This window comes from Syngnathus typhle, linkage group LG3 (assembly GCF_033458585.1).
Source record: "Syngnathus typhle isolate RoL2023-S1 ecotype Sweden linkage group LG3, RoL_Styp_1.0, whole genome shotgun sequence".
In the NCBI taxonomy this organism is placed as follows: domain Eukaryota; kingdom Metazoa; phylum Chordata; class Actinopteri; order Syngnathiformes; family Syngnathidae; genus Syngnathus; species Syngnathus typhle.
The window spans coordinates 6,821,482-6,846,478 of record NC_083740.1 but is presented as its reverse complement, the minus strand read 5'-3'; the positions used below and the strand labels follow the sequence as shown (position 1 = coordinate 6,846,478).

Below are 24,997 nucleotides of genomic sequence, written 5' to 3'. Positions count from 1 at the left end.
GCCTTCGTCAAAATCCAGCAACAAATAAGGCGAAGTTCTGTTGCCCAACTTCCCTGATGTGTTGGCAACAAGTTCCCCGTAAGAAAGGAACCCGCTCGCCTCAGGTGAGCTGTCGTTGACTTTGTTGAGTCCCATTGGTGCTGTTGGGCTCGTGACCATACAGAACACCATTGCGGTCAAGCAAACAAACCCACTCCTAATCATATTGGCCAAGCAATTTTACTCCTCGTTTTGGACTCTTCTCTAAGTGGATAAAGGTGTCCGCTGTCCGCCTTGCAAGTGATGTGATGCAGGAGACGACGGAGGAGGAACGCGCAACAAGTTGCGAGGCGCACTGCTTTTCTTCAGCTTCAGTACTGCAGCGTGCGCGTGCGCGCACCGCCTCGCGTGTTGTTGCTCGCTTGGGCCACAACATTAGGCACACCCGGCTATGCTGAACTTTTGAGTTGATTAAATACAGTGATTGTCATTCAAAATGTGTGGGGGAAACTCTTGAACTCAATTTTTACTTTCAATTATTCTACAGAGATGATTAGACTACGCGTAATGAAAATATTTAGAGCATTTTCTGTTAAGTGGAATTATTGTTGTGTCTGATTGAAAGCGACTAGAATGTAATGATAAGAAATGAAACAAACAACCTTTCTTGAGTTTCAAATCACCAACAGCCACAATTGGTGAGTATAAGATGTAAATTAACATTCCTGCGCTAGGCAACCAGCAGAGTAACTCAGTGTTGCACACATAAAAGTGCCATTTAAATCCCCTTGTACTTTTTTTCCCCCTGCCTAAGCAGTTGCCATTGTCTTCAAATTTTTAAATACAACACAATGCACTGTAAAGAAAAATAACTCAGACCTTTTCTTTTTTTATTCTTTGAAGTATAATCAATTATGTTTTTGGTGAATTTACATATGCAAGACATCTTCCTTATTAAGCCAAACATGCTTCTGCATCCATCCATCAATTTTCTGTACCACTTGTCCCCACGAGGGGGTCACGGGCACTCACGCCTACGGGCAATTTGACGTGCTCAATCAGCCTACCATGCATGTTTTTGGGCTGTGGGAGGAAACTGGAGTGCCTGGAGAAAACCCACGCAGGCACAGGGAGAACATGCAAACTCCACATTGGGAGGGCCCGAAGTGAAATCGAACCCACTGTGAGGTGGACATGCTAACCAGTGCCTCACCAAGCCGCCCCTTCTCCATTCTAATATTTAAAAAAAAAAAATTAGTCAATCAGGAACACCGAGATGTACCGCATATAAAACATTTTTGCATTCTTGGTTTTATTATTTTGTGTTGTTTACTTGTATGTATATCGTGTACTATGTCTTGTATGTATATCGTGTACTATGTCTTGTCACCGTGGGATAGTGGGAACGTAATTTCGATTTCTTTGTGTGTCTTTCCATGTGAAAAAATTGACAATAAAGCAGACTTTGAATTTAATTTGTGACGCCTGCTGTGTACATGAGTGTGATCCCAGCTTTAGTTGGTACCAGCTTTGATCATGGCAAGTGACTCACTGCATTATTTAACCTCTTTAATGTACTACATGCTGTCTGATTTGGAACCAAGTGAATCTTCCAGCCCTTTCACACGTCTAACAATATGGTTTCTAAGGTCTTAGGGAAAATGCAGTAATGGATTCTCATTGTCTGCTTCTCTCATGAACCCAAATCAAATCACGCTAAATAATGCTCAGCAGCGTTCAAAGTGTACCGCCACCTCTCTCTCATCCAAAGTCAGTTGGGAGAGGCTCGCTACAGAGGGACGTGGATATGACACACCACTTTGAGCTACATGCCTCTAGCAACCCTGCATCATTGGGGACAAAGTGTCAGCACATTTTGCGTTTGTGGACGGCACAAAAAACCAAAAGAACAAGGATGCCGCATACACAAATGCTTTAGCTTACCTGCCCAACTCAACTCAAACCAACTTCATTTATATGCTTTAAAACAAACACCGCTCCAAATCTTTTGGATCGACACAAGGAAACATAACGTCCTTGGGTCTCACTTTATTATGCATTTGATGAGGCCTAATTCCCTATTGTTTGAGCTGTGGAATCACTAGGAACTATTCACTGCCAATTACATTCTTTATTTTGAATCACTTGGAGTATGATGAGTAGCTTCTGAAAGCGGTAATCATCGGATGCTCCGTTTTTTTACAAGTATGTAAGGACGAGAAACCGTTTCCACAGCATGTTGATTTTGTCAGATATTTTTAATTTGGTATGGGCTTGATTGGGTTATTATTATCGGAACCGGTGCCAATCCCAGCAGTCTTTGGGTAGACACTCTAAACTGGTTGTCAGCCAATCGCAGGGCACACAGACAAGCATTTACAATCACACCTACGGACAATTTGGAGTGTTCAACTGGCCTAACACGACTGTTTTTGGAACATGGGAGAAAAACCGAGTACCCGGGGAAAACCCACGCAGGCAAAGTCTACACAGAGAGGCAAAATCTGCGATCAAATCCCTCACCTCTGAATACTTCAAGATATTGCTAGAGGCCACATCTATTATTCACGCATAATTAAAAGGTAATAAATCCATGAAATTTCCACTTCCATTGAGGATAGTGAGTCACAAAATAAACGGAGCACCACGCAACTGCATCGATCTCGTGCTTCTATAGCAAGAAAGCCACAAAGTATGTGCACCCCTGAACATAAATGTTGAATCATAGATGTTGAAATTATATCTTCATAATCACAGCATCTGGTAAAGCCGTCACATTAGCTCCAATTTGAGTTTGAATGTAAACAAACAAGTGTTGACTAACAGCCAAATAGTTCATCAACTGATGAGTAACATGCAAGCAGTATTTTCAATATGCGGTATTTAAGTGGCAGTGCTCAATGTGTACGTAGTTGTCATTATCACAATTCTTACTTGCAGTACAGAAACTTAGCGATATTTATCTTTCCCTCTGGATTCAAACACTGCTGTAAATCAGAATGTTTATCAGGACCACAAAATGGAAAAGTACCCCAAGGACGTTTATTCTTATTCTTAGTTCACCCATATGTCTAAAAAACATATTGCTTTCAAAATCCAATATACTAAATACTGAGGTGCCAAGATTTTTTCACTTTCTTATCACAATATACTGCCAAGAGCAAATCACCTTTTTGGCATTCCATCCACCATTTAATAGCTGTGAATACTGTTTAAATCTTCAAAGTTCTAAAATCAGGGTCAGTCTTGAAAGCATCTTTACAAATAAGAATGAGGAGAATGATAAAAAAAAGTTCTTCCTCCAAATGAGCTGAAATGAATGTTGTGAATTCATCAAATTCTTTGCGGATGCCTAGGGCTGAGACTAGATGAGCTATCAATAACAACCGCGGTATGCCAAAACAAAGCATACACAAAGCAATATATGTGATGCCAAGTAGTACGATGTTGTCTCAACTGCTCAACATGCAGCAATGCAATCATCAACAAACTCCAGCAGTGACTGTTTTTGAGAAACCTGAGGGAGGATGGAAATTGAACACATGACACATGTGAACAGAGGACCTCTTACTGTGAGGCTAACATACAAAATCAATGCAATAAAATGCTCGATTTACAAAAAATATGTGATTGCTATTCTGAGGTGCGGATCGGAAACTCTCAAAGAATTCCTTTGTTTGCTTTAGTACAGGCACGGTCTTTTTCGCTGTGTGCTGTAGAACACAATAGAACAAATGGAATCTTGAATACTGATCCGTGCCTAATCAGTAACGTTAATTGAAAAGGAAACAAAATGGAATGGACGATTGTCATTAGCATACGTGATGGAAGCTGGACCAGTCTGATTTGCGTTGTAAGATTTGATGATGTAATCCATTCCAAATTGATAATAGTTTTTGGGGAAACAGCCATACATGTTTGTTTGTTTGTTTGTTTGTTTGTTTTTAATTGGCCCTATGACTGAACGATGATCTGTCAGGGTGTCTACCTGAAGAATAGGCTCCATTTATGGATGGATGGATGGATGGATGGATGGATGGATGGATGGATGGATGGATGGATGGATGGATGGATGGGTATTTTAATTGGCGCAACATCTTTTACAAGTTAGACAAGATGAGAACATTTATTATAGCTGTGTGGTGCAACGTGGAGTTGTGTTTTCCCCATGAGGATGAACATTAGACACAAATAGACAGTGATGTATGATCATTTCTGATGGGAAAAGCTAGAAGAAAAGAGCATCAAGTCAGGGCAAGATAAACAGGAAAAGCTGCGCACAGGCAAGCATTCGGCAAAAAAATATATTACAAAGTTATATTACTTTTGAAGTGATCGGACACACCAGGGTATTCAATGTTTGAGATACTCTACTTTTACTTTGATTTTTATTTGATGAAAGGAGAGAATTAATTGCATTTGATGCTCAGAGGACAACAGAGAAAATCAGATTAGTAATGGTGCTAGCAGCCACAATTACATCATAATATTTTAACATCTCACCAGATTTTAGAGTCTGTTAAGGAACAACTCAAAGAGCATGCTTTATCTTTTTCTTTTTTTTTACATTTTGCTATGTTAACATTACAATTTGAGAAATATTTTGATGACCATACAACCAGATAATGAACTTTATTGAAACAAAGCAATTCGTATGTCTCCGTTCTGTACTTCCCTGGAGAATCGTGTGTCGACAGAATGTGGAACAATGATCATTGTTGAATAATGTACTGTATTGAATTGAACAATACAAACATTGATTTCTGTCAAATGTGTTGTTTTTGTTCGAGCCCTCCGCCCCCACAAAAAGGGGGAAAATGATTATGCAATTATTATTATTTCAGCAAATATAGATTTTTGTTTTCGTGTATGTATCTTGGATGAATGCAGAGTGGGAAACTGTGAATGTCGCAGTTTACTGAATAACCGCTAGATGTCGCAACATTCCAAATGTAGGGTCAAAAAGCCGTCGAAAGAAGTCGACGAAGAGGAAAACGCATCACATTTAATTGTGGGTAATGTAGTGTTTGAAACGCCGTTCTCATTACATTTTGATTCTTAAAAACTACATTTCCCTAAGACAGCAACAAAACAGCTTTGTTTTGAATCCAAAAAGCCGAGGGGCGACAATTCTAAATGTTGTGCACTCGTTCTTTAAATAAGAATTAATTTTATGACCATGATACTTGCGTGCGCTGCATTTTAAAATACGTTGTCTCGATGTCCGTGTTTTAATCGAACGCCATCAAACAGCAGCAGACGTAAAGCCGCAAATCTTGACAGGTAACGACACAGAACTACGTTTATTTAAAATGAAACACGCACAAAAACATTGCTCTTGCACATGGGACAGCTTTACGATCATGCTTTTTCTTTTGTGAGCTGTAAATGGAAACCCAAAGATACCTGGAGCAGAACAGACTTCTACCTTTCACTGTGGGAAGATTAAAAAGATATATATATATACATTTAAAGCATGTATAGGGTTTTATTTACAGCAGCTTTTATTGATACATATGGTGAAGACCCTTGAAAGCAAAAACATGTTTTGTTAAATTGACTCACCAGGAAGAAGCGTGCCAAATTTGTGATCATGGTGAAAAATCTTGCTCGCTTCCCCTGTCAGATAGCATGGGCGTGATAGGTGAATGCACTGCAAGCACACCTCGCTCAACTGTTAACCATCCATCCATCCATCCATCCATCCATTTTCTGTACCGCTTTGTTCCAATATTACTATAGTGGAAAATGACGATAGCATGATGTCGAATTGTTAGAAGGTACGTACACCTTCAAAGGTGAAAAGCTGTGCTCTAATCATAAAATAAGTACACAATCCAACCAAACAACTATTCAATTCAACTTGGTTAGCATCGAGGAGGAGCCTTAAGACCTTTTCCCATCGCACTCAGCAGGAAAGATGAACAAGTACTGTATGCCACTATTCATTGCTTTTTTTGTGTTCTTGGACACAGAGACGTGTCAGCATGGAGTTTCCAGATGATTTTAACCAGTTAGAGCTTATAAATACACACAGCCACCTGATTCCACGAGGGGCTAATAGCCACTGGACTGGGAGTAAAGACGAGGGAGAAACAGAGGATGAAGAAGTCCATAGTGAGGAGTGGTATCTACAAAAAGAAGAAAGTTTCAAAGACAAACCAGCAGAACTCATTCTCTGGGCTGCAGAAAACAATCGCGTAAGTGTACAGAATTTGACCGGCGTATGTAGACTCATGTTTAAAATAAACTATATGTATCTGGCTTGCGTTTTGCCATTTATGTACATCATGCAGACTGCAGAGATAGGTCACACATACAGTATACATATGCCGGTTTCTTTCCCTTGGATTACAGCGAGCACTCATTCACTCGTCCGTCTGTACCAATTGCCGTCACGCGCAGCGGTTCATTGTCATCACTCTCCGGTGACTGCCACCAAGTAAGGCGACTGTCGAGTCTCCGGGATACCAGAGGGTGATGACAATGAGCCGCAGTGGCCTTGCTAGGTTTTAGAACCACCTCAGAGGAGGTTCTCAAAAGCTGTTCCAATTTAGCCGTGCAGATCCAAAAGGTGTCGTGGAAAAGTGATCACTCAAGGCTGAGCAAAACAAAAGCCAAAGCCAAACAATGTGAGTTGGCCTTGGACATCCCTGGCGTACTTCATTTTTTGGAGTAGATTGCTAGAGAACATAGTGCATTGCTTATGGCGCACAAATCTTGTGGAGTCAATCATTTTGCGAGCTGAGAGCAATTACTATGCAGCCAGCGAGTAAACAACTCATGATTGATTGCCACCGTGATGTACCTCACAGGTGTCTACAGTCCACAGATTGTTATCGGCAGAGGTCTCGTTGGTGCACAGCAGCGATGATGATGCTTACACTCCCCTGCACCGGGCGGCCTATAGCAACCACACGGCCGTGGCCGCTTCCTTGCTGGTTGCGGGCTCTAAGGTGAACTCTCGCACCATTGACGGTTGGACGCCTCTCCACAGCGCGTGCCGCTGGGGCCACGTCGCCATGGCGACCTTGCTCCTGCATCACGGCGCCGACGTCAACGCGCAGACCAACGGAGGTCTCACGCCTCTGCACTTAGCGGCCTCGCACAGCAGTTCGGCCAAAAGCGACTGGCGCCACACTTTGGAGCTCCTCCTCTCTCAGCGCCACCTGAAGGCAGGGCTTCGCAGTTACAGCGGGGAGAGCGCCAGTGAGCTGGCTCGACGTAGCGGCCCCTATCACTTCCTCTTTGAGATGGTAGAAGACTGCGCTAGTATACTTCCTAGCCTGTGAATGTTTTCTTCAAGACCTCGGAGGTAACCCTTGGACAAATTCTTGTTAAGTGTTTTTTAAAATGTCTTTAATAATGTCAAACTGCATAATCTGCTGTGGTCAATGTGCTGAAGACTCAACTTTCACATTGAATGTTTGTTGAAGTAAAACTGGCAAATTCAGTTTGTGTTTTGTGTAACATTGGAAATGAACTGTGCTTTGAATTAATTGTTATTATGATATCTCTCCTGACATTTTCCGAGGCATGTTTTAAACTCATAAGTAAGAATACTGTGAAAAGCATTGCTCTGTCTCCTAGCAACCTGAGCACATCAGACGTGCAGGGGAATTGTGTTAACAATGAAGTTAAACTGCAAGTCAATATACCTAATTAAAGCCGATATCTACATATTCTGAACACTTGAGCCAGCCCATTGACTAAAAATAAAAACAGTAAAACTACAAGTGTTAAAAATACAATAAATGTTACCTACTCTGTTTTTCGAACTGTAAGACCTCAGACTGGTCTTTTGTGTGCTCCTGATAATCAAATATCTGTCTGTGTAATTACAATTCGCTCTATAATAAATATGCACAGAAGCAACCAAAGAACGGGGAAGAGTAACTACCGTAATTTTCGGACTATAAGTCGCGGTTTTTTTCATAGTTTGGGTGGGGGGGCGACTTGTACTCAGGAGCGACATATACATATATATGTTTTTTTTTTTCACTTTTCTGGGCATTTTATGGCTGGTGCGACTTATACTCCGAAAATTACGGTAGTTGTTTTTGCCCCCCGGCTTTTACATCAGAAATTCAGATGAAGGAGTCAGTCTGCAGGTAGTTGACCTCGTTTATGTCGTGTTTTATGGCTTCTTAATGTTCAGACACATCATTGAATGCTTTTGATTAACATGTAATGGAAAATGATCAGAACCGACTACTGCTTGTGTTGAGGATAACGTTTGAATTTAGTGTCGTAATGTCACCGCAATGCTGCTCTTACAAAAGTAGTACATCCGATGGTCACGAGTCTTCCTATCTCCCAACTGATCACAAAACCTTGGGCATTGCACTCCTTGAGCTGCTTTATGCAGCATCCTCCATCTGTGGAATAAAATAAGATAAAAAAATTTAAGAGTACTCTGTTTTTCCCATTTTTTATGATAATAAAGAAAATGGGGACTGTGTAGAGTCTGTCCATCTTTGAGAGCGACTTTCATGAATTTACAATCTCTTTTGAAGGGTTTTATCCTGGTACGACCACCTGACAGTCCCAAAGATGAGACGTACAAATATTCCCATAGCGCTTCAGGCAGTTTGGCCTTTTCTCCCTGCTGCCAGAGAGAGAAAGCAATTGTCTGTGTTGATTGGGAGTGAAGACCATTTGATCTCAAATATGAGGTTTTTTTGTACAGATGCAGATTCACTTGGTTCATTTGGTAGTTCAGTTGTGGCAACCTGAGCATATCTACCGGAGTCCATTGGAAATGCAAATGTGAAAGCAATTTGATATCTATAGCCACAGGGAAAAGTATTATTTTTTCCCAAGGAGGAAAACCCTTTAACATACAGAAAGGTCACTTGGTCCTGCCTTCTAATGAGCTCGCCTTTGGTGCATTTATAGTGCAACAGATTTTGATCTTAAATCAAAAATCGATGCTGTGAAAAACAGCAGTGCAGGAATTGATCTCTGAAGTTTGAAGCTATGACAGTGTAAATAGGACTTGCCACATAAAGGTTAAATGAGTCATAACATTGGTTGTTTTAAGACTGTGAGTCATAGTTAGAAAAGTACCTGATTTTTTAAATACTAAACTAATTCAGCGTGGTACTTGCTGGGTTAGGCCGAACATTTTGAAAAGAGGCTTTTCATGACAACGTTCTCCTGTGACGTATAAGGATGAAGGCTACTGAAAATGGTACATTCTTTCTGTGGTCATCTTGCTCCCTGCATCCATGGCTAGAGTGAGTTATAATAGTAAACCCTATCCACCTATTGTGAAACCGACTGAATCTGCATTTACTCAAAGATTAAAAAAAATAAAAGATGCCACAAGAAAATCAGCCCACTGGCAGCGATGAAATCTGAATTATGCCAAATGCCTCAAAGACAAAAATGTTGGTTCTCAATTATATGATGACATTTGGTATGTAACAGTTTTCCTAGAAATGTCTCCTTGTAAGTCTTTATCACTTAGCAGTCATGTGAAAAAAGTCGCTGATAGACGGTAGGTAATTTCCATTGAGCACCGCATTTATTGATGAGGGAGGCTGGCAGGGAAGAGTGAAAGGGAAGAGTGAAATAAATTGCAGTGAATGGCTAATCAACAGTCTATTGACAACACTATTTTTTTGTGTGTTTTCCATTCAATTCATCATAATTAAGATTCCTAATATACTTTCTGGAGTCTTTCAGTGCACATTCCCTGAACTGCTATTGTCTGTGCTCTTGTCACATTGAGGAAAAAAAAAAAAAGGAAAAAGCATTCCTCAACTAACTGTTTTAATAAAATGATTGTTCTTTCACATCACATCCAAAATGACAGTAATGTAACAATGCATGACGAGGGTTTTCAATTCATAATTCATTTGTGTGCTCATTTTCATTTGATTTAATCTGATTTCAGGTTCCATGCATTCCACACGCAAACACACACACACGCACACAAAGCCAACTAAAAGCCACCGCACCCCATTACCGTGAACATATTTGATCTACCTCACTATATCTGTATGGTCACCTTTGGCCATAAATGACCACTTTCTATCTTTTGTCCTTGTTCTAAAGACATCCTGCAACAATAACTGCGGTGGGAGGGATAAGTGAGAGGATAAACGGTGGTGGGAGATGTGACAGACAATATATGAGATTGCAGCACTGAAGTAGATGACAGCTATGTTTGACTCGTTAAAATACACAAAGCCACTGCCATTAAAGTCCAAAAATGCTTAAGAAAGGTGGCCCTGTAGCAAAGGTTACTTCTGATCAACTTTTATGAAAGGAAAGGAGATGGCAAAGCTTACAGACGAAGTTAAGACCCTCAAGAGTTCCCCCCAAGTGATCTGATGACAAAATATATATATTAATTAAAAAAATAGTACAGAACAGTATTTGGGGAAAAAAAACATGCATAAAAATAGTCAGTGAACAGTAGCAATACTAGCATAAAAAATACCTTAATACTTCTAACTTTACCAGCCATATATTAAAAAAACAGCTGTAAATGTGAAATACACTGGAATATAAATTCAAGTGAAAAAGAATAGAAAAGAGAGCAAGAGAGAGATTTGCTTTATTTAATTTTTAATCCAAAAAACAGCAAACAGTCGCCAGGGGGTGACACGCAATTTGTGGCCAAATGACAAAAATGTTAAGATCACAAAGATTTAATATTTGTCACATTCGTGGAGTGTCTAAATAAATGGCTTGACATAGATGCTGAGGAAGTCGTGAGCAGAAACTTGTAGGGGTCTTTACGGACAAATGATGTTGAGACATACAGCAGCATAGAGATGTTATATTACAGTGACAATACTTTAGGAGAGATGAAGAATAAAGATTCTTTACTGGTGATTTATATCCTCTAAGTGTAAATTTAAGATACTGTGAGTGTTCTTCAGATGTTTGTGAAGTATGGATTCTTGACACTTAAGACCAAAACAAGAAATACCAAAATGAAATTTAAGCGAAATTTAATAATATTTCTATTTCTATATAATAATGAAATTTAGAATAAAATACATATTATTGCTTTTTACTTACCCAGAGCAAAAGCAGACAATAAAGACGTTTATATATTGTACGTTTGATAATTGATTTTTTAAAAGACCAGCTATTCACAGAACGATGGCGTCACACTGCTTGAAGAGCCAATGTGCATATGAAGTCACACTTATTTGTTACAGTGAAGCACTGCAGTCAAGCTACGAAGTAAGCTAACGCTACCGCAAGCGTTAGCAAGAAGCTAACGAATGCATTTAACACATCGTGTACCCAAGAATAAAACAGCACCTTCAATGCAATTCATCTGATACAACTACTCAGAAATACATCCACAAAAAAATGACAATATAGAGCGCTAAAATCAGCAGAAACGCTGATGCAATTCCATGAAGACGAGGGCATCATAGACACGCAATAATATGAAAATGAAATGCAGCACATTAAATTTGTGTCATCTCAAGCTTACCGCTTTACTTTGTCCGTCGTTTCCATACATTGAAGGAACTGAAACCTCAATGAAACTAAGTCTTTCGGCAAATCCTTCTCTGTAGTGACAATATACTGAGATTTCTGGAACACTCGTCCTCACACAGACGCGCAGGATTTTGCCCCCAGATGTGTCATGAAAAATTTAACCAGGCACTTCTTTGAGGTTCTGATGCTGGGGAAAAATTAGTTGTGTGTATTAATGCATCCCACAACGGATCATTTTGAGTTCTCCACTTCGTCATCCTTGAGTTGTTTGGACTACAAAGGTCTCTCAGAGTAATAAAGATGGCGGATTTGTGAAACCGTTTGGCCGCACCCATATAGTGCCACCCCAAAGACTGGGATGTAAACGATAAAAATACATGATAGAAAATTGATCAAATTGAACGGAGTAAAAAAAAATATCCCCCAAACAGATTATAAAAGTACTTCTGCTGCACCTGGAGAGATTAGATAAAACTTTTCTTCATTCCTGGAGACTCAAAGTAAAGACTAAAATGTATTTAAGAGCTAGAAAAAAAAAAAGTGGATTTTCCATGATACATCTCCTGTAATACTGCTTTCGTTGCCCCAAATAAAATAAAATAAATAAAAATTACAACTTCATTGGAATTGGGGTTTGTAGAGAAGAACCAATGGGAACATTGTTTACAGGTATATCTATTAAATAGCAAATGCTTGATTTGTGGTGCACTTTGAATGGGTAAGAAAACTACAAAGTTGATGTACTCAAGCAATCAAACATTACCCTATATGTATATGCTGTGGTTCCCCTGTGGAACTTGTGCCAAATAAACCACAACTGGTCATAAAGGGCATGTAAATTCCAAATTAGAATTTAAAATTAAAGATCATGTTTACAAAATAATAAAGGAATCACGAGACATAGGGCTTTAAAGTTTTATAAGACTTATAAAAAGAAAACAAAACAACCAAGGCATGTCAAACTGTGTCCTTCCTTTGTTTCTCTGAGAAGTATATTTACAAAACACTATTATATACAGATATTAATGACTCAGAAATGAAGGAGGCTACATATAGTCTGTTTCTTTATAGTGACGATATATTTTTTATATACAATGTAGATAGCAAGGACTGGCAATACAGATTCAGCAAACTTGAATTAACTTTAAGCATTCATCTTGGGTTTTCGCAGACTCTTGAATTATGGATGAAGAGTTTCTTTAATGCAAAGTTCAGATGTAACTGAAATATAAACTATGGGAGAATAATATGCCAGACATTGTAACCAAGATAGAAACACAGGACAATCACTTTGAAGAGTTTGTAACTGCCCACGCTTGAAGAAACTTAACACGAGGACAGGTCTCTTTGCTATTTACACATAAAATCGATATCCGGCCTATGGGCCGAGACTGTTGCACATTTTACTGCTGTGGATAACCATTGTCGCGCCACACAGAAAAACAACAACACCGTTCCTCAATGATAAAAGTGCAAAAGGGAGAGTGGGGACACACTGGTCCAAACAGCTTTGATAAAAGATTCTGTGAGTGGAAGTTTGAACAAAACATTGCAGGTACTGCAAACTTCACAACTAAACTTTCTGATGTCACATGAAATGTATAACTTCCAACTTTGGAATTGCTCGCTAAATGCAATGTACCTCCATTGAAAGATTTTAGAAGGTTAACTAATTGGATAGTGAATAGTAGAAGTAGCATAACTTACTTTTATTCAAATGGAATACTAAAGGCAACACTGAGGTCAACGGCATGAACAGAAGAAAAAATGCGTTTGGATTCTTCTACAATGACCTCTACCTCCATTGAAAGAAACGCGGGCGTCTGTGTTAAACTTCCAGTTGCATGGACCTCTAATGCTACTTCATCTAACAACAGTGTAGAGATTAAATGCGGCACAAGTTTACACATCGGAAGAGACGTCCAAACAGAACGGTGTAGGCTGCAGTTATTGTCATGTATTGCCTAGCACGACACTGCTGTTTCACCACAATAGAGATTTTAAAAAAAACAAAAAAACATGGACTCTCCCTCCCGCCTCCTCTCTCAGCACACAGTGAGGGGCAGCGGTTCGCTCTCACGCCGCTGGTTCTTCTTCAGCAGCTGAATGCGATTGTGGCAATAAAACTTAATGGCCCGCCAGTCCCGTTGGTTGCTGACCAGCAGAGGACACTGTTGCAGGCATCGCTCACAATCGGCCTTTGCAGGCACGCGCAGCTCGTTGATGTTTTGGGTCAGGTGTTCCTCCACTGCAGCGCGCTCTGCCTCGGACCATGGACGCTTAAGAACGCCACGCTTCCCTGCCAGAAGACATTTGAAGGAACACAAATGTTCATTCAGAGTCGTCAGCGATGACAGCAGGGGCTGATTTCAAAACGTTAATGATCAACCAAAAGTTTGAGAACTCTGTAACGTCACGTGATCCAAATAAAATGTCTTACCCGAGCCTCTCCTTCGACTAATTGGCAGTAGAGGAGGAAGAGGTGGAACATCTGGCTGGGTGTTTTTGAGCTTCTTGGGTCGTCCCACTCTGCCATTGTTCTTGCCCTTCCTCACGTAGAGCAGGGTCGGAGTGGATTTTGGAGCTGAGGCAATGGTGGGGGAATCTGGCTTCTCCTTTACTTGCTCCCCTTCTGATTCTGCCTCTGAATACGAGTCTGCGGAGTTCCCTGACATAACTATGAATGAACAAAGAGGAATGGAGCGACTTCAATAACCTACTTATTGCAGTGTTTTCCACCATGATTGAGCCAAGGCACACATTTTACAAACCATCTCAAAGAGCTCCACTCGACAAAAATGTCACAAAAATAATAGGGAATAACATTACTGTCTTAATTTAGTCACAATTGATCATACCCCATGTGAAATAAAGGCCTCTTCAGTTGAACAGTTCTTCTGCCATCTAGTGGAGGAGCATTGAATTGTTCAGCCTGCCAATTTCTTTTAGTAGACCAAATAAGTGAAATTGCATAATTTCCCATGGCACACCCGATGATCTCTCACAGTGGCAGGGAATCAACAACAATCAAACACCTCCCATTTATCCGAAGGCAACGATAAATATCATTAGTGTCACTCGTGTGGTCCGACTCACCGTCCAGCTCCAAGCAGATGTGGTTCAGGCTCATGCCTCTGAAGAGAACTCCATCTCTCTCTCCACACAGCACAACACGGCCCACTCTGCCCATTAGACCTGGATCTTGGCCAATTCCGGCACAGTTCTGTGTCACGTGGTACTCTCTCTCCAAGAAGTGCTCCAGCCTTTCTACCGCACCACCTCCCAGCTGTCCCGGCTCCTCTCCTTCTCCGAGAAGCAGCAACTGGGTCAGGATGGCCACCTGCCGTCGTACCCTGGTTTGAGTGAGGGCTCTGGGATTACGGGTGCCGCTGGAGCGGGCCAGGCTTCGGAGGAGGTCTGTGCCTCGCAGTGGCGTGGCAGGGGAGTGGTAGGGCCTGGCGAAGACGTAAGGGTTGACCGGGTCGACGCCCACATCTCGGCGCGTCTGCAGGAGGATTTCCAGGCAGGGCTCGGAGTGAGGGGGCAGAATGAGGGGCTGGGTGCGCCCACGCTTGCCCTGGACGCCGACCCGCGGGAGGTGGGAAAGAACCAGCCGCTCAAAGGGAGACAGTGAGGCCTCCAGAGGGGTGAGAGCAGGGGGAGAGCCAGGGGGAACGGGAATGGGGCACTGAGGAGTGACACGCGCACGGTACTCTGTGATGGACAACTTAGAGACCTCGCACTCACGCCGTCGGTTGTACAAGATGAGGAGAGCCAGGCTGGAGTGGCATAGGAGGCGCCAGGCCTCGGCTGACTGCATCTGGCGAGACAGCGACAGGAAGGCCGAATGCTGCAGCCGGCGGAGGTACAGGACGAGGGACGACAGAGACGACAGGAGGGGCAGCATCTGGTGACGCCCGGAACTGCGGGAAAGCCAGACAGCAAAGTGAGCAGGATTATAAATCCCTTTTTTTTTGGCAGTTACTGACACTTATTCAGGTGCGACTTGTATATATTGAAATGAGCACAATCCCCAACCCCCAACTGTTTCGTTGGATTTGTAGCTTCCGCTTTTAACGACGGAAAGGTTTTAGTTTACAAAAAGGTTTATATTAACTAGAATCTGATTCAAGACCAATTGACAGCATTTCTTAAGTGTTACCTTAACGAGTCTTTTTCTTTATCCTCTGCGCCACTTTCATCGTCCACATCCATCACAGCGTTATCTTCCTCTTCATCCTCCTCTCCTTCCTCTTCCTCCATTTTTTGTTTCGGAATCTCCTTGGACAACTCGTTTCTGAAGGACTGAGCGCAGCCGACCTCGACGTCCTCCTCTTTGGGCCTCTTTACCTGCACGACCTCAACGACTTCTTCATCTTCGTTGTCATCCGGTCGTTCTTTCTTTAGTCTCCTCTCTCCTCCCTTTCTGGTCTCACCCACCGGGGGCGGGCTCCTCTTCAGGACCGACACCGCCACAGCGTTCTGCCCTCGCGGAGGCGTCGCTGCAGGTGAAGCCGGGGCCGGCGGTTGTTTGGCTGCGGTAGGAGGACATAGAGAGAGGTCCTGAACACCGCTTTGTTCTACTCGGCTCTCTGTCGCGCCGGGTGACGCCGCCGTGTCGCCAAGGGCGTGGGCTGCGCCGACATTTGTGTTATGCGTGTGCAGGCGGGGCATCTGAGTGTAACGCTCCACAAGGGCAGAGCAGACGTCCGGCTGGTGGGCGTGGTGTTTGTCTAAATGGCGGCCCAGAGAGCGGAAGTGGCGCCCGCAGTACTCACAAGTTTGGCGCATGGAATCAATGGACACACCTCCCCGAGGGACGTCCGCGTTACTCGTGCTGTTGGGGCTGCGAGGAGCAGGAGCTTTAAACAAGGGCTTGGTTGAGGTGGAGAAAGAGGAACTGGGAGAAGAAGGGCGAGGACGACTTGAAGAGGCAGGTGCAGGGTGCCCTGACAGAGTCCGAGGGTGTGTCTTTTTCCTCAGGGGGGTACCACGCCGCTTCTTGCGCCGACGTGGGGTGCGCCCACGGGGGCTTGCACTGTCCTCATTTCCGGCATCGGACTCACTGGCATCAGAATGCGAGATGGGTGAGGAAGAGGGGGAAAGGGACCAAGAGGGGGTGACATAGTCCTGGTACTGTTGCTGCTTTTTCACTCGCTGGCTGGTGGACATGGGCTCATCCTCCTGAGAGCAACAGACACGGAAAGAGACAATGTTTAATAATAGTCAGATGGTAAAAGTTGATGTGATAAAAAATTGAATTATGTGCATGAATCAAAACAACGTAGAAGAACGATGATTCAAAAATGCTCAAATTTACCAGGAGGACGACTACCTTTTTGACGTTGTTATTCTCCGTATCAGAGTTACATTCATGTTGTGCTGGAGACATGGAACCACGGAAACCCTGAGGAACACAGATTATTAATGTCTGCCATTACAATCATCTTTGGGTGACATTTTGAGCCATGGCCTGATGATGAAATTTCCTTGACCTAAATAGAGTTTTTACCAATGCTCGCGTTGGATTTCTTCCAAGACTTTTGATAATGAATGTGATTTTGAAAGAAATTATGCTCTCCTTTCTTAACCACTATCCTCACAATGTCAATTTACTTTGAGTTTAAATGGAAATGGCTGTCATCATTTTGTTGGGGAAAAACAGGATAAAAAAGAAAAACAGGATGTAATGGAAGCCATTAAAGAAATAGATATCACCCACTAACAATGGTTACAGTTAAGGACTATAGGTAGGTGTTGGAGCGCAGTCGTCACCATGGTAACCCCATGCCCTAGCTTGGGTGTGCATATGCGTGAGAGAGCGTGCTTGTAGTGTTTGTGTGTGCATGCACCTGTGTGTAAAAAGCAACGTTGCTTTTTATGTTGCTTCCTTGAGGCGATCAATCTCTAAGGTTAATTCTTTATGGTTACAAATGATCCAACACACAACATTTATGCAGAAGACGTACAATGTGTGTTGCAATTCACATGCAAATAGAGAACTATAGCAGGTCACATATGGCAGCGCAACACATTTGTTCCCGGAGACAGTCAGCACAGAGATGAGGTTTCAGCTCTTGTTTTGGCACCAATGTTGAATTGTGTATTAATTACCTCCATATTATTACCTTTGTAAAACATTTGGAGGTTAACTTAAAAGACAAGGTCTTCATTACAGCCCAATGACTGGAGGGATTTAGCTAAAAAAAAAAAAATCGAGGTAAAACAAAAAAAATTGTTATGTGAGCAGCCTGAGCTTTTCCATCCAATTCGGTCTTCTAATGTTTTTGTATTGTTAAAGCTAATTTGTCCCTGGGTAAGACATGAAGGTAATTTCGTTTTGAGTTCTATTCAAGCTCTTAGTAATAAAATAATAAAGTTATCTGAATACTTGAATGTACTGACCAGGTTCTCGCCCCATTCGGTCAGGCTGTAGTCCACAGTGATCTCCTCCCCTTTGGTGATGTCTCGGATGGCAATGACCACCAGTCGCACTTGGCTGCCACAGTGAACCTCTCTGATGCGGCAGTTAGGGGACGGTGGGAAGGAGCCGGTTGCCGGGGCGGTCGCGGAGGCGACCGGGGCGGTCGGTGCCGTCGATGTTGGGGTCACAGAAGGAGCTTGAGCGGAGGCCGCGGGGACAGGAGCGCGCACTGGGGTTGGGGTCCGAGCTGAAGAAGAAGCCGGCGTGGAGGCTGAGCTGGAGCTAGCCTTGGATGTGTTGGAGATTTTCTTATGAGTCGACTCTGGTGGACCACTAGAAGAAAAGGCAGCAGAGATACAATCTGCAACTTTTTAAATGTTAAATGATAGACTATTGCTGCTTAGCTCCCATGTTATTGAACTGATTCTCTTCTTTTGACTATCAAAACAATGATGCTACTGAAATAAAACAATTCATTCTTACACCAGGACACAAAAAATAATACATTAAATACACGCATGTTAGGTTAATTTAAGACAAGAAATTGTCCATCGGCCTAAATGGTTGCCTATAGGCGATTTGACTGGCGACCAAACTGGTTTTTTTTTGGTGTATCCTCCCACTTGCCCTAAGTCAGCTGTAATGCTCTCCAGCTCACCCTCAACAGCATAACCACTGGAAAATGGGCGGCTGCATGGACGGATGGTGGCAATAAGGACATCGTGAGATAACCACCACTTACCAGCTGTTGGGAGATGGTTCTGTCTTGGAGACAGGCCCGTCCACTGCGGGACGTTTACTCTCAGCTGCTTCCTTACGATCACCTGATAAGAGTTACAGCAGTCGTTGTAAAAAGGCTTACACGTATGCACAGAGCCACTCAAACAAACAACAACACAAACCAACACACACACACAACCTATTCTTCTAGATCACATGCACAGCTGCCCGTATGTACAGAATCAGACACCAACACACAGAAGTAGGTCACACTCAATTGAACTAGCTCCGCCTCTGTGACAATCCCACAAGCAGATGCACACGCACACACACACACAAATACAATTGCACATCATCAGGAAAATGGCATGTACACACGCACCTCTGCTGAGTGTCTGCTCAGAGTTGTTCTCCTCCTCCGCGGACGTGACAAAGACTTTCACAGGTGTCCCTTTCCGTTTTCTTCCGCAGCCACGCCTGGAGAACATACACATTTGTACTGCTTTATTTTCACAAGATAGTGCAGGAGAGGAGAGAGGAGAGGAATTATAATTATTATTATTATTATGATTATTATTAGGAGAGCTCAACAAACCACTTGTGAGAGCTCTCCAACTGACACACAAGTAACCTTATATTTATATGTGAAGATACGAGAATGAACATTGATTTTATCTTCAGGTGACTCGTACAAATCTCTCAATTTCGTTCCTTAACTTTCATTTCTATGACGCTGAAGCCCCTTTAGAGTAGACCATAAAAATATGATGTGTTGGATTTAGAAACATCCATCACTGTCTATATAATACCGTGTTGCAGACATAGGGACATCCAGAAATTATAAAAATATAGATTTGGGTGTAGCGGAAGACTTCAATAAAAGAAAAAAGGAGCACAAGCGAAAGCCAAGTGCATGGACAGAAGAGAGAGAAAGTGTCATTCAGCACAGATATAAACCAGAACCACAATCTTCGTATTGATCCACATCCACTCCCATCTGGACTCTTGATATTGTGTGTGTGTGTGTGTGTGTGTGTGTGTTTGTGTGTGTGTGAGTGAGTGCCCGCGCGCGCACAACTACTGACCACATCAATCTGCTCGTGTCTCTCTCTACTGCCCCATCTGGCTGTACGAGGCCGAATTTTCTCTTTCAAATAATCATTTGAAACTGGATTTGCAAATCCATGTAAAGCAATTCATGCATAAGGATTGGCTACATTCAAGAGTGTGCACCCTAAAGTGTAACAACCCCCTATTCAAGTTGCCTTTTCCTCCATTAAGAGAATCAATTTATGTATTTCTAATGGCAAGAGAGAGTGACCACACCCATATTCAAATGGCCGTTTATAATGATCCATCATCCACAATGTTTATTCTGTTTAGGGCCACGGGGGGGGGGTTCTAAAACTGGGATCCCTGGGCTGTATCTGTATAATGAACAACTACCTCCTTTTTGCTCGGCTAACCCAACATGAAGGTATGAATTACAAGACTTTATCCTTCAGTGTTTGTTTGACTTTACAACAGAGAGAACATTTTGAAAAAAATAAGTCAATTATATTTTTGGAGGGAGTATTTGAATGTCAATATCAATCTCTCTATTTGAAGTCGTGTCATTTGTGGAAGCTGCGCATGTTTGAAATAGCTATGGCGAAGTCGTGGATTTAGTCAAGTTCCTTTTCATTGAGGTTGAAAAGTTGGGAAATAATTGTCACAACACAACCCTTTGTTTTGATAAATGAACATTAGTATTACGAGTGCTGCTTTTGAAAATAATCCCCCTGTAATTTCCCTGAAGCCGATCCGCTGACCTGGTTCCCTGCGAATTCCCTTTGACCTGTAGAGGGAGACACTGACACAGTGGTCACTTCCTTCATCACCTGTAGAATAATAAAGTTGTCAGCGTTCAAGGCGACCAAGGCCGCCAAGTTGACTTGTGTGCACCTCACTGAGCTTCTGTCAACTTTCTTGGTTGTGTTTATATGACTTTGGCCTCCTTCAATCTCCTTTTCTCTCTCACCCTCATCATTGATTTGGTCTTTTTTCTGTCCTTGCACATTTCCCTCCCTTCACTTCAACCCAATGCACACACAAAAATCCACACTCAAGACTCACATGTGCATGAGCAAACAGACACACAGCTCACAGTTCACATGTGCGCATGCACACACACACACGTGTGGGCACACACACACACACCTCCCCCTCTCTGGCCCACATGTACGCACACACACACACGCACACACACACACACAGACAGAAACAGGCACTCACTCGGTGACACACACATACACACACACACACACACACAGAAACAGGCACTCACTCAGTGACACACACATACACACCCCTCCCTTTCAGGCACACAAACACACACACACACACACAAATATCCTCTCTCTAGCCAAGCACACACACCCTCCCCCTTCACTCAAGCTCACAAACACACACACACACACACATTCGCTCTCTACCTCGCTGCCTCTCCCTCTCCCCGCCTCTCTCGCTCTCTCTCGCTCTCTCACACACAAATAACCAAACCCACAGTCTCATGTTCCATCACACACACACACACACACACGCACACACACACACACACACACACACACACACACACACTTTGTGTTTCTCTCAAACACACAATGGTGATCTAATACACAACCGGCACCATCTCAGACGCACGTATAACTGCTGTGATAAATTGTGTAGTCATGTTCATTAATACACATTATTCATTCTCCTCTCCCCCACACAAACTAACACGACACGGACGTGCATGCACATATACGCACGCGAGGCACTCACACACATCCTCGTCATACACGCCAGCTACATATATGACCAGATTAAACACAATTGCAGCTACAAACTTACTTCGTAAGATTCATGTACACTTTGTTCGTACACACATAACCTACACACACATCTACACACAAAATCTTCCATAGTTAAACAGAAAAACACACGCACATCACCACCCTCATTCTTACATTTACCATACCACCCACACACAGGCATGCACGCACACAACTTTTGCTTGGAGCATGTGTACACACACACACGCAGTCACACAGACACACACACATGCAGTCACACAGACACACACACGCACACATAGTGTCCTTCCCTCTTTCATAAACAAAGTAGATGCATAAACACAGTCTCCTTCCCTCCATATGACAAACACACACTCACACACACTGTCCTTGTCCAGTAGACACACAAACTTTCTGCCTGTCTCACCCCTCACTCACACACACACACACACGCACACACACCTCGCTTTCTTCCTGACTGCAGAACAAACACACACACACAAGCAAACAACTACACATATTGTACACACACGCACACACTAAACTGCATATGCACTAGCTACCAAGCCCTCTTTTTCAGTTTCCAAAACACACACACACACACGGTTACCCTCCCCTTCAAAGCTTGCACGCACACATGACACACACACACACACTCACCCGCCCCTTCAAAAGCTTGCACGCACACAAGACACATACACTTGCACACTCACACAAACACTCTCACACGCACAAATACACTGCGTCACACACCCTCCCTTCTCTTTTCCTCTTAAACACATACACACACACACTGTACTCTAGCGGCAACACACACCTTCCATCTTCTTTTTGAGACACACACGAACGTGTGCACACATATACAAACGCACACCAAAGCACGATCTGGTTTTGTGTGTGCATCACAAACAGACATTGCACACCAGTTCTTGAAGCAAACGCACTCTTCAGGTAGCACTTTTTACCTCGCTTGATGCTGAATTTGTCTATATAGTACACACAAACACACACACACACACACGCACGCAACAAGTAAACACTAGATACTGATCATACAATTGATTATTGTCCCTTCTGATGGACCAAAACAATGCCTTAAAGTCACATACACTCACTCTCATACGCTCACACTCACTCTCATACTCTCACTCTCATACTCTCACACTCTCACACTCACTCACTCACACACACACACCCTCCCCCACTCATCAGACACACATGTACGTGCAAACACACACTACTCCCTCCCCTTCCTTGTGCCTCTAACACACTTCCCCTCTTTCGTTCTCTCTCTCTCACACATACACACGCACACACACAGCATTATTCACAAACACATACCATATATATGAAATATATACTGCCCCACTCACACGCATGCACACACACGTCCTTCATGTCACATGTCTGTACGCCTTCTGACACATGGCAAACTCACCTATAGCACCCCATTCACATTGTCATTCAGCACAAACACAAAATTACACTCGCTCAATAACACACACACACAAGCTCACACAAACACACGCGCACACACTCTTGGCTCTTTGTCACACACTGCTTGCACACTGCTCCCCCTCCCATCTTGCTCCCTCTCTGAGACACACACACAGGCACACACACGCAAAGACACACACAGGCACACACACACACACTCATGTCTGTGTCTGTCACGCACACACTCACTCCCCCTCCCATCCCTTACACACACTCCCTCCTTCCTCTGTTCTTGCACACACATCCATGAAGCAAAACACACACACACAAGCACACACAAACACACACAAGCACAAACACGCTCACACACACACAGACACTGCCCTCCCCTCCTCCTTCTCTCCCTTGCTCTCTCTCTCTCTCTCTCTCTCTAACACACACACACACACACACATGGATGCACACACACGGATACACACGCACACACACTGATATGCACAACACACGTTTCCATTACTTGAGAGGACAACACATTGACTTGCATTTATTTCTTAGCAAGCAGTCACTTCTGACTTAACCTTTGACCTTGTCCATACTTAACACATGATCTTAAACTTCAGCTATGTCATCATCATTGTCATGGCAACTTGCTCCTGGACCCCAACAGGCAAATGAGGACCTCATAAGATGTGATGTATAAACAGATTTATGTCCCCATAGCATACGGATAACCACATATTCTCGCTCTTTTGAGCGCAAGCACACACACACTCACACTCACACACAAACACACGTGCACACACACACAGTGCTGCTCCTTTCTCTCACGCTTTCTCCCCCCTCCCTTACGTGTGCGTGTGTCCTCTCCAACTCACACGAGCTCACCACATACACTCTCACACACACGAGCACAGACTTCCGCACAGTCACGCGCATCTCACACTAACACACACGCTCATAGAAAATAGTAATAGCAAACATTTCTGAAACTTTTTTTTTACACATAACGGTGACTTTCGTAGTGTTTATGTAGCCTGGACGTCAAAATACCAACATAGTCCAGCTGTAAACTAGGAAATGTAATACAATTTATTCAAAAACACATTTGACCTGTTCTGTTAGGGCCGTTTGGGTGTTAAGTTCACTGTCTTGTCACACACACGTGCGCGCGCGCACACGCTCGCATCGCCACTGACGCGTTTGATGTAAATCGTAGAAAACAAGCGTGACACAAAAAAGAAGCGACTTCTCAGTGCAAGCGATTATATGTTTACAACTTGTTGTCATAAAGAAGACACGCTCCGTCGTACACGCGCATTACACACCCACACCGGGTCTCGTTGTCATTGGTGAACTGACGCGAAATGTTGCCCCGTGTGTTTTGGTCCTAACGGTGACAGTTAAACGGTCAACTCACCCGCGCAGCGGCGCTGCCGCTTTGACGCCGTCTCCGTCCCTGTCATGAGCGTGTGTCTCTCGGTACTCGTGTGGCGACCGGTCGGCCTCTGCCATATCTGCCGCTCAGCCTCTCTCGCCTGAGCCGCCGCTCTTCAGCTGCTCAACTGGCTCTCACCAAGGTTATTACAGACGGTACCACTACAGCAGAGCGTAGGGGTGGTACAAGGCCCATACCCGGGAAAAAGGGTATTCACGTTAGGATATTTATTTACGCTGCTCAATACGCCAAAAGCAAAGAGAGTGACTAATAATGAAACTACCACTCAAAACGACACTTTACTGAAGTAAACAAAGAAGTCGTATATTACATACAAAGGTGATCGTCACCTCCATGACGGATTGGACGCGTCCACAAAGCTGCTGAAGGGCGGGGGGAGTGCACAGCATCTTCGTAGAGTGATTGGCGAGTATACTTTTCAATGAGTCGTCACAATAAAATGATGCAAACCGATAACCAGTCCATCTATTAAGAGTAAACGCTTGCAAAGTCACACAGTAACACGTATTTCCTTGTTTTGTTTACTTCATAACACGTGTGGCTGCGACTGACTAGCAATTATGTCAGGGTAGTCCATCTTTTGCCTGAAGCCCCCTGGAATATGCGCCGAGTGGGTTCGAAAATAAGAACTGCAAATGTCTTTATTTTAGATGCAAATAATTACAAGTACATTTGGAAAATATCGACATTTAT

The 24,997-nt window shown here is 43.1% G+C and overlaps 2 protein-coding genes and 1 long non-coding RNA gene across 5 annotated transcripts; 1 reads left to right on the top strand and 2 right to left on the bottom strand.

Annotated features, from left to right (window-relative positions):
- The first annotated feature begins 5,059 nt into the window (after positions 1-5,059).
- On the top strand, positions 5,060-8,388 carry ankrd49 (ankyrin repeat domain 49). Its single transcript, XM_061275329.1, has 3 exons — positions 5,060-5,262; positions 5,955-6,179; positions 6,795-8,388. The coding sequence occupies exons 2-3, from the start codon at positions 5,967-5,969 to the stop codon at positions 7,269-7,271; spliced, it is 690 nt and encodes a 229-aa protein (XP_061131313.1). The 5' UTR covers positions 5,060-5,262; positions 5,955-5,966; the 3' UTR covers positions 7,272-8,388.
- LOC133151916 (uncharacterized) lies at positions 7,338-11,745 on the bottom strand. The gene is made up of 2 exons (XR_009714018.1): positions 11,444-11,745; positions 7,338-8,357 (listed from the first exon to the last, which is right to left on the bottom strand). It is a non-coding gene; the product is annotated as an uncharacterized LOC133151916 (long non-coding RNA).
- Positions 11,746-12,352: 607 nt separating this feature from the next.
- Positions 12,353-24,420, bottom strand: LOC133151754 (uncharacterized). 3 transcript variants are annotated; one of them, XM_061275044.1, is made up of 10 exons: positions 24,266-24,420; positions 18,978-19,072; positions 18,618-18,699; positions 17,857-18,208; positions 16,772-16,858; positions 16,230-16,635; positions 15,614-15,986; positions 14,548-15,374; positions 13,892-14,128; positions 12,353-13,750 (listed from the first exon to the last, which is right to left on the bottom strand). In XM_061275044.1, exons 1-10 carry the CDS (start codon positions 24,358-24,360, stop codon positions 13,497-13,499), a joined length of 2,808 nt encoding a protein of 935 aa, XP_061131028.1. In that variant the 5' UTR covers positions 24,361-24,420; the 3' UTR covers positions 12,353-13,496. The 3 variants fall into 3 exon arrangements, with proteins under 3 accessions (XP_061131028.1, XP_061131026.1, XP_061131027.1); XM_061275042.1 differs by having other exon boundaries at positions 15,614-16,635; XM_061275043.1 differs by having other exon boundaries at positions 15,614-16,635; positions 16,787-16,858.
- Positions 24,421-24,997: the final 577 nt, after the last annotated feature.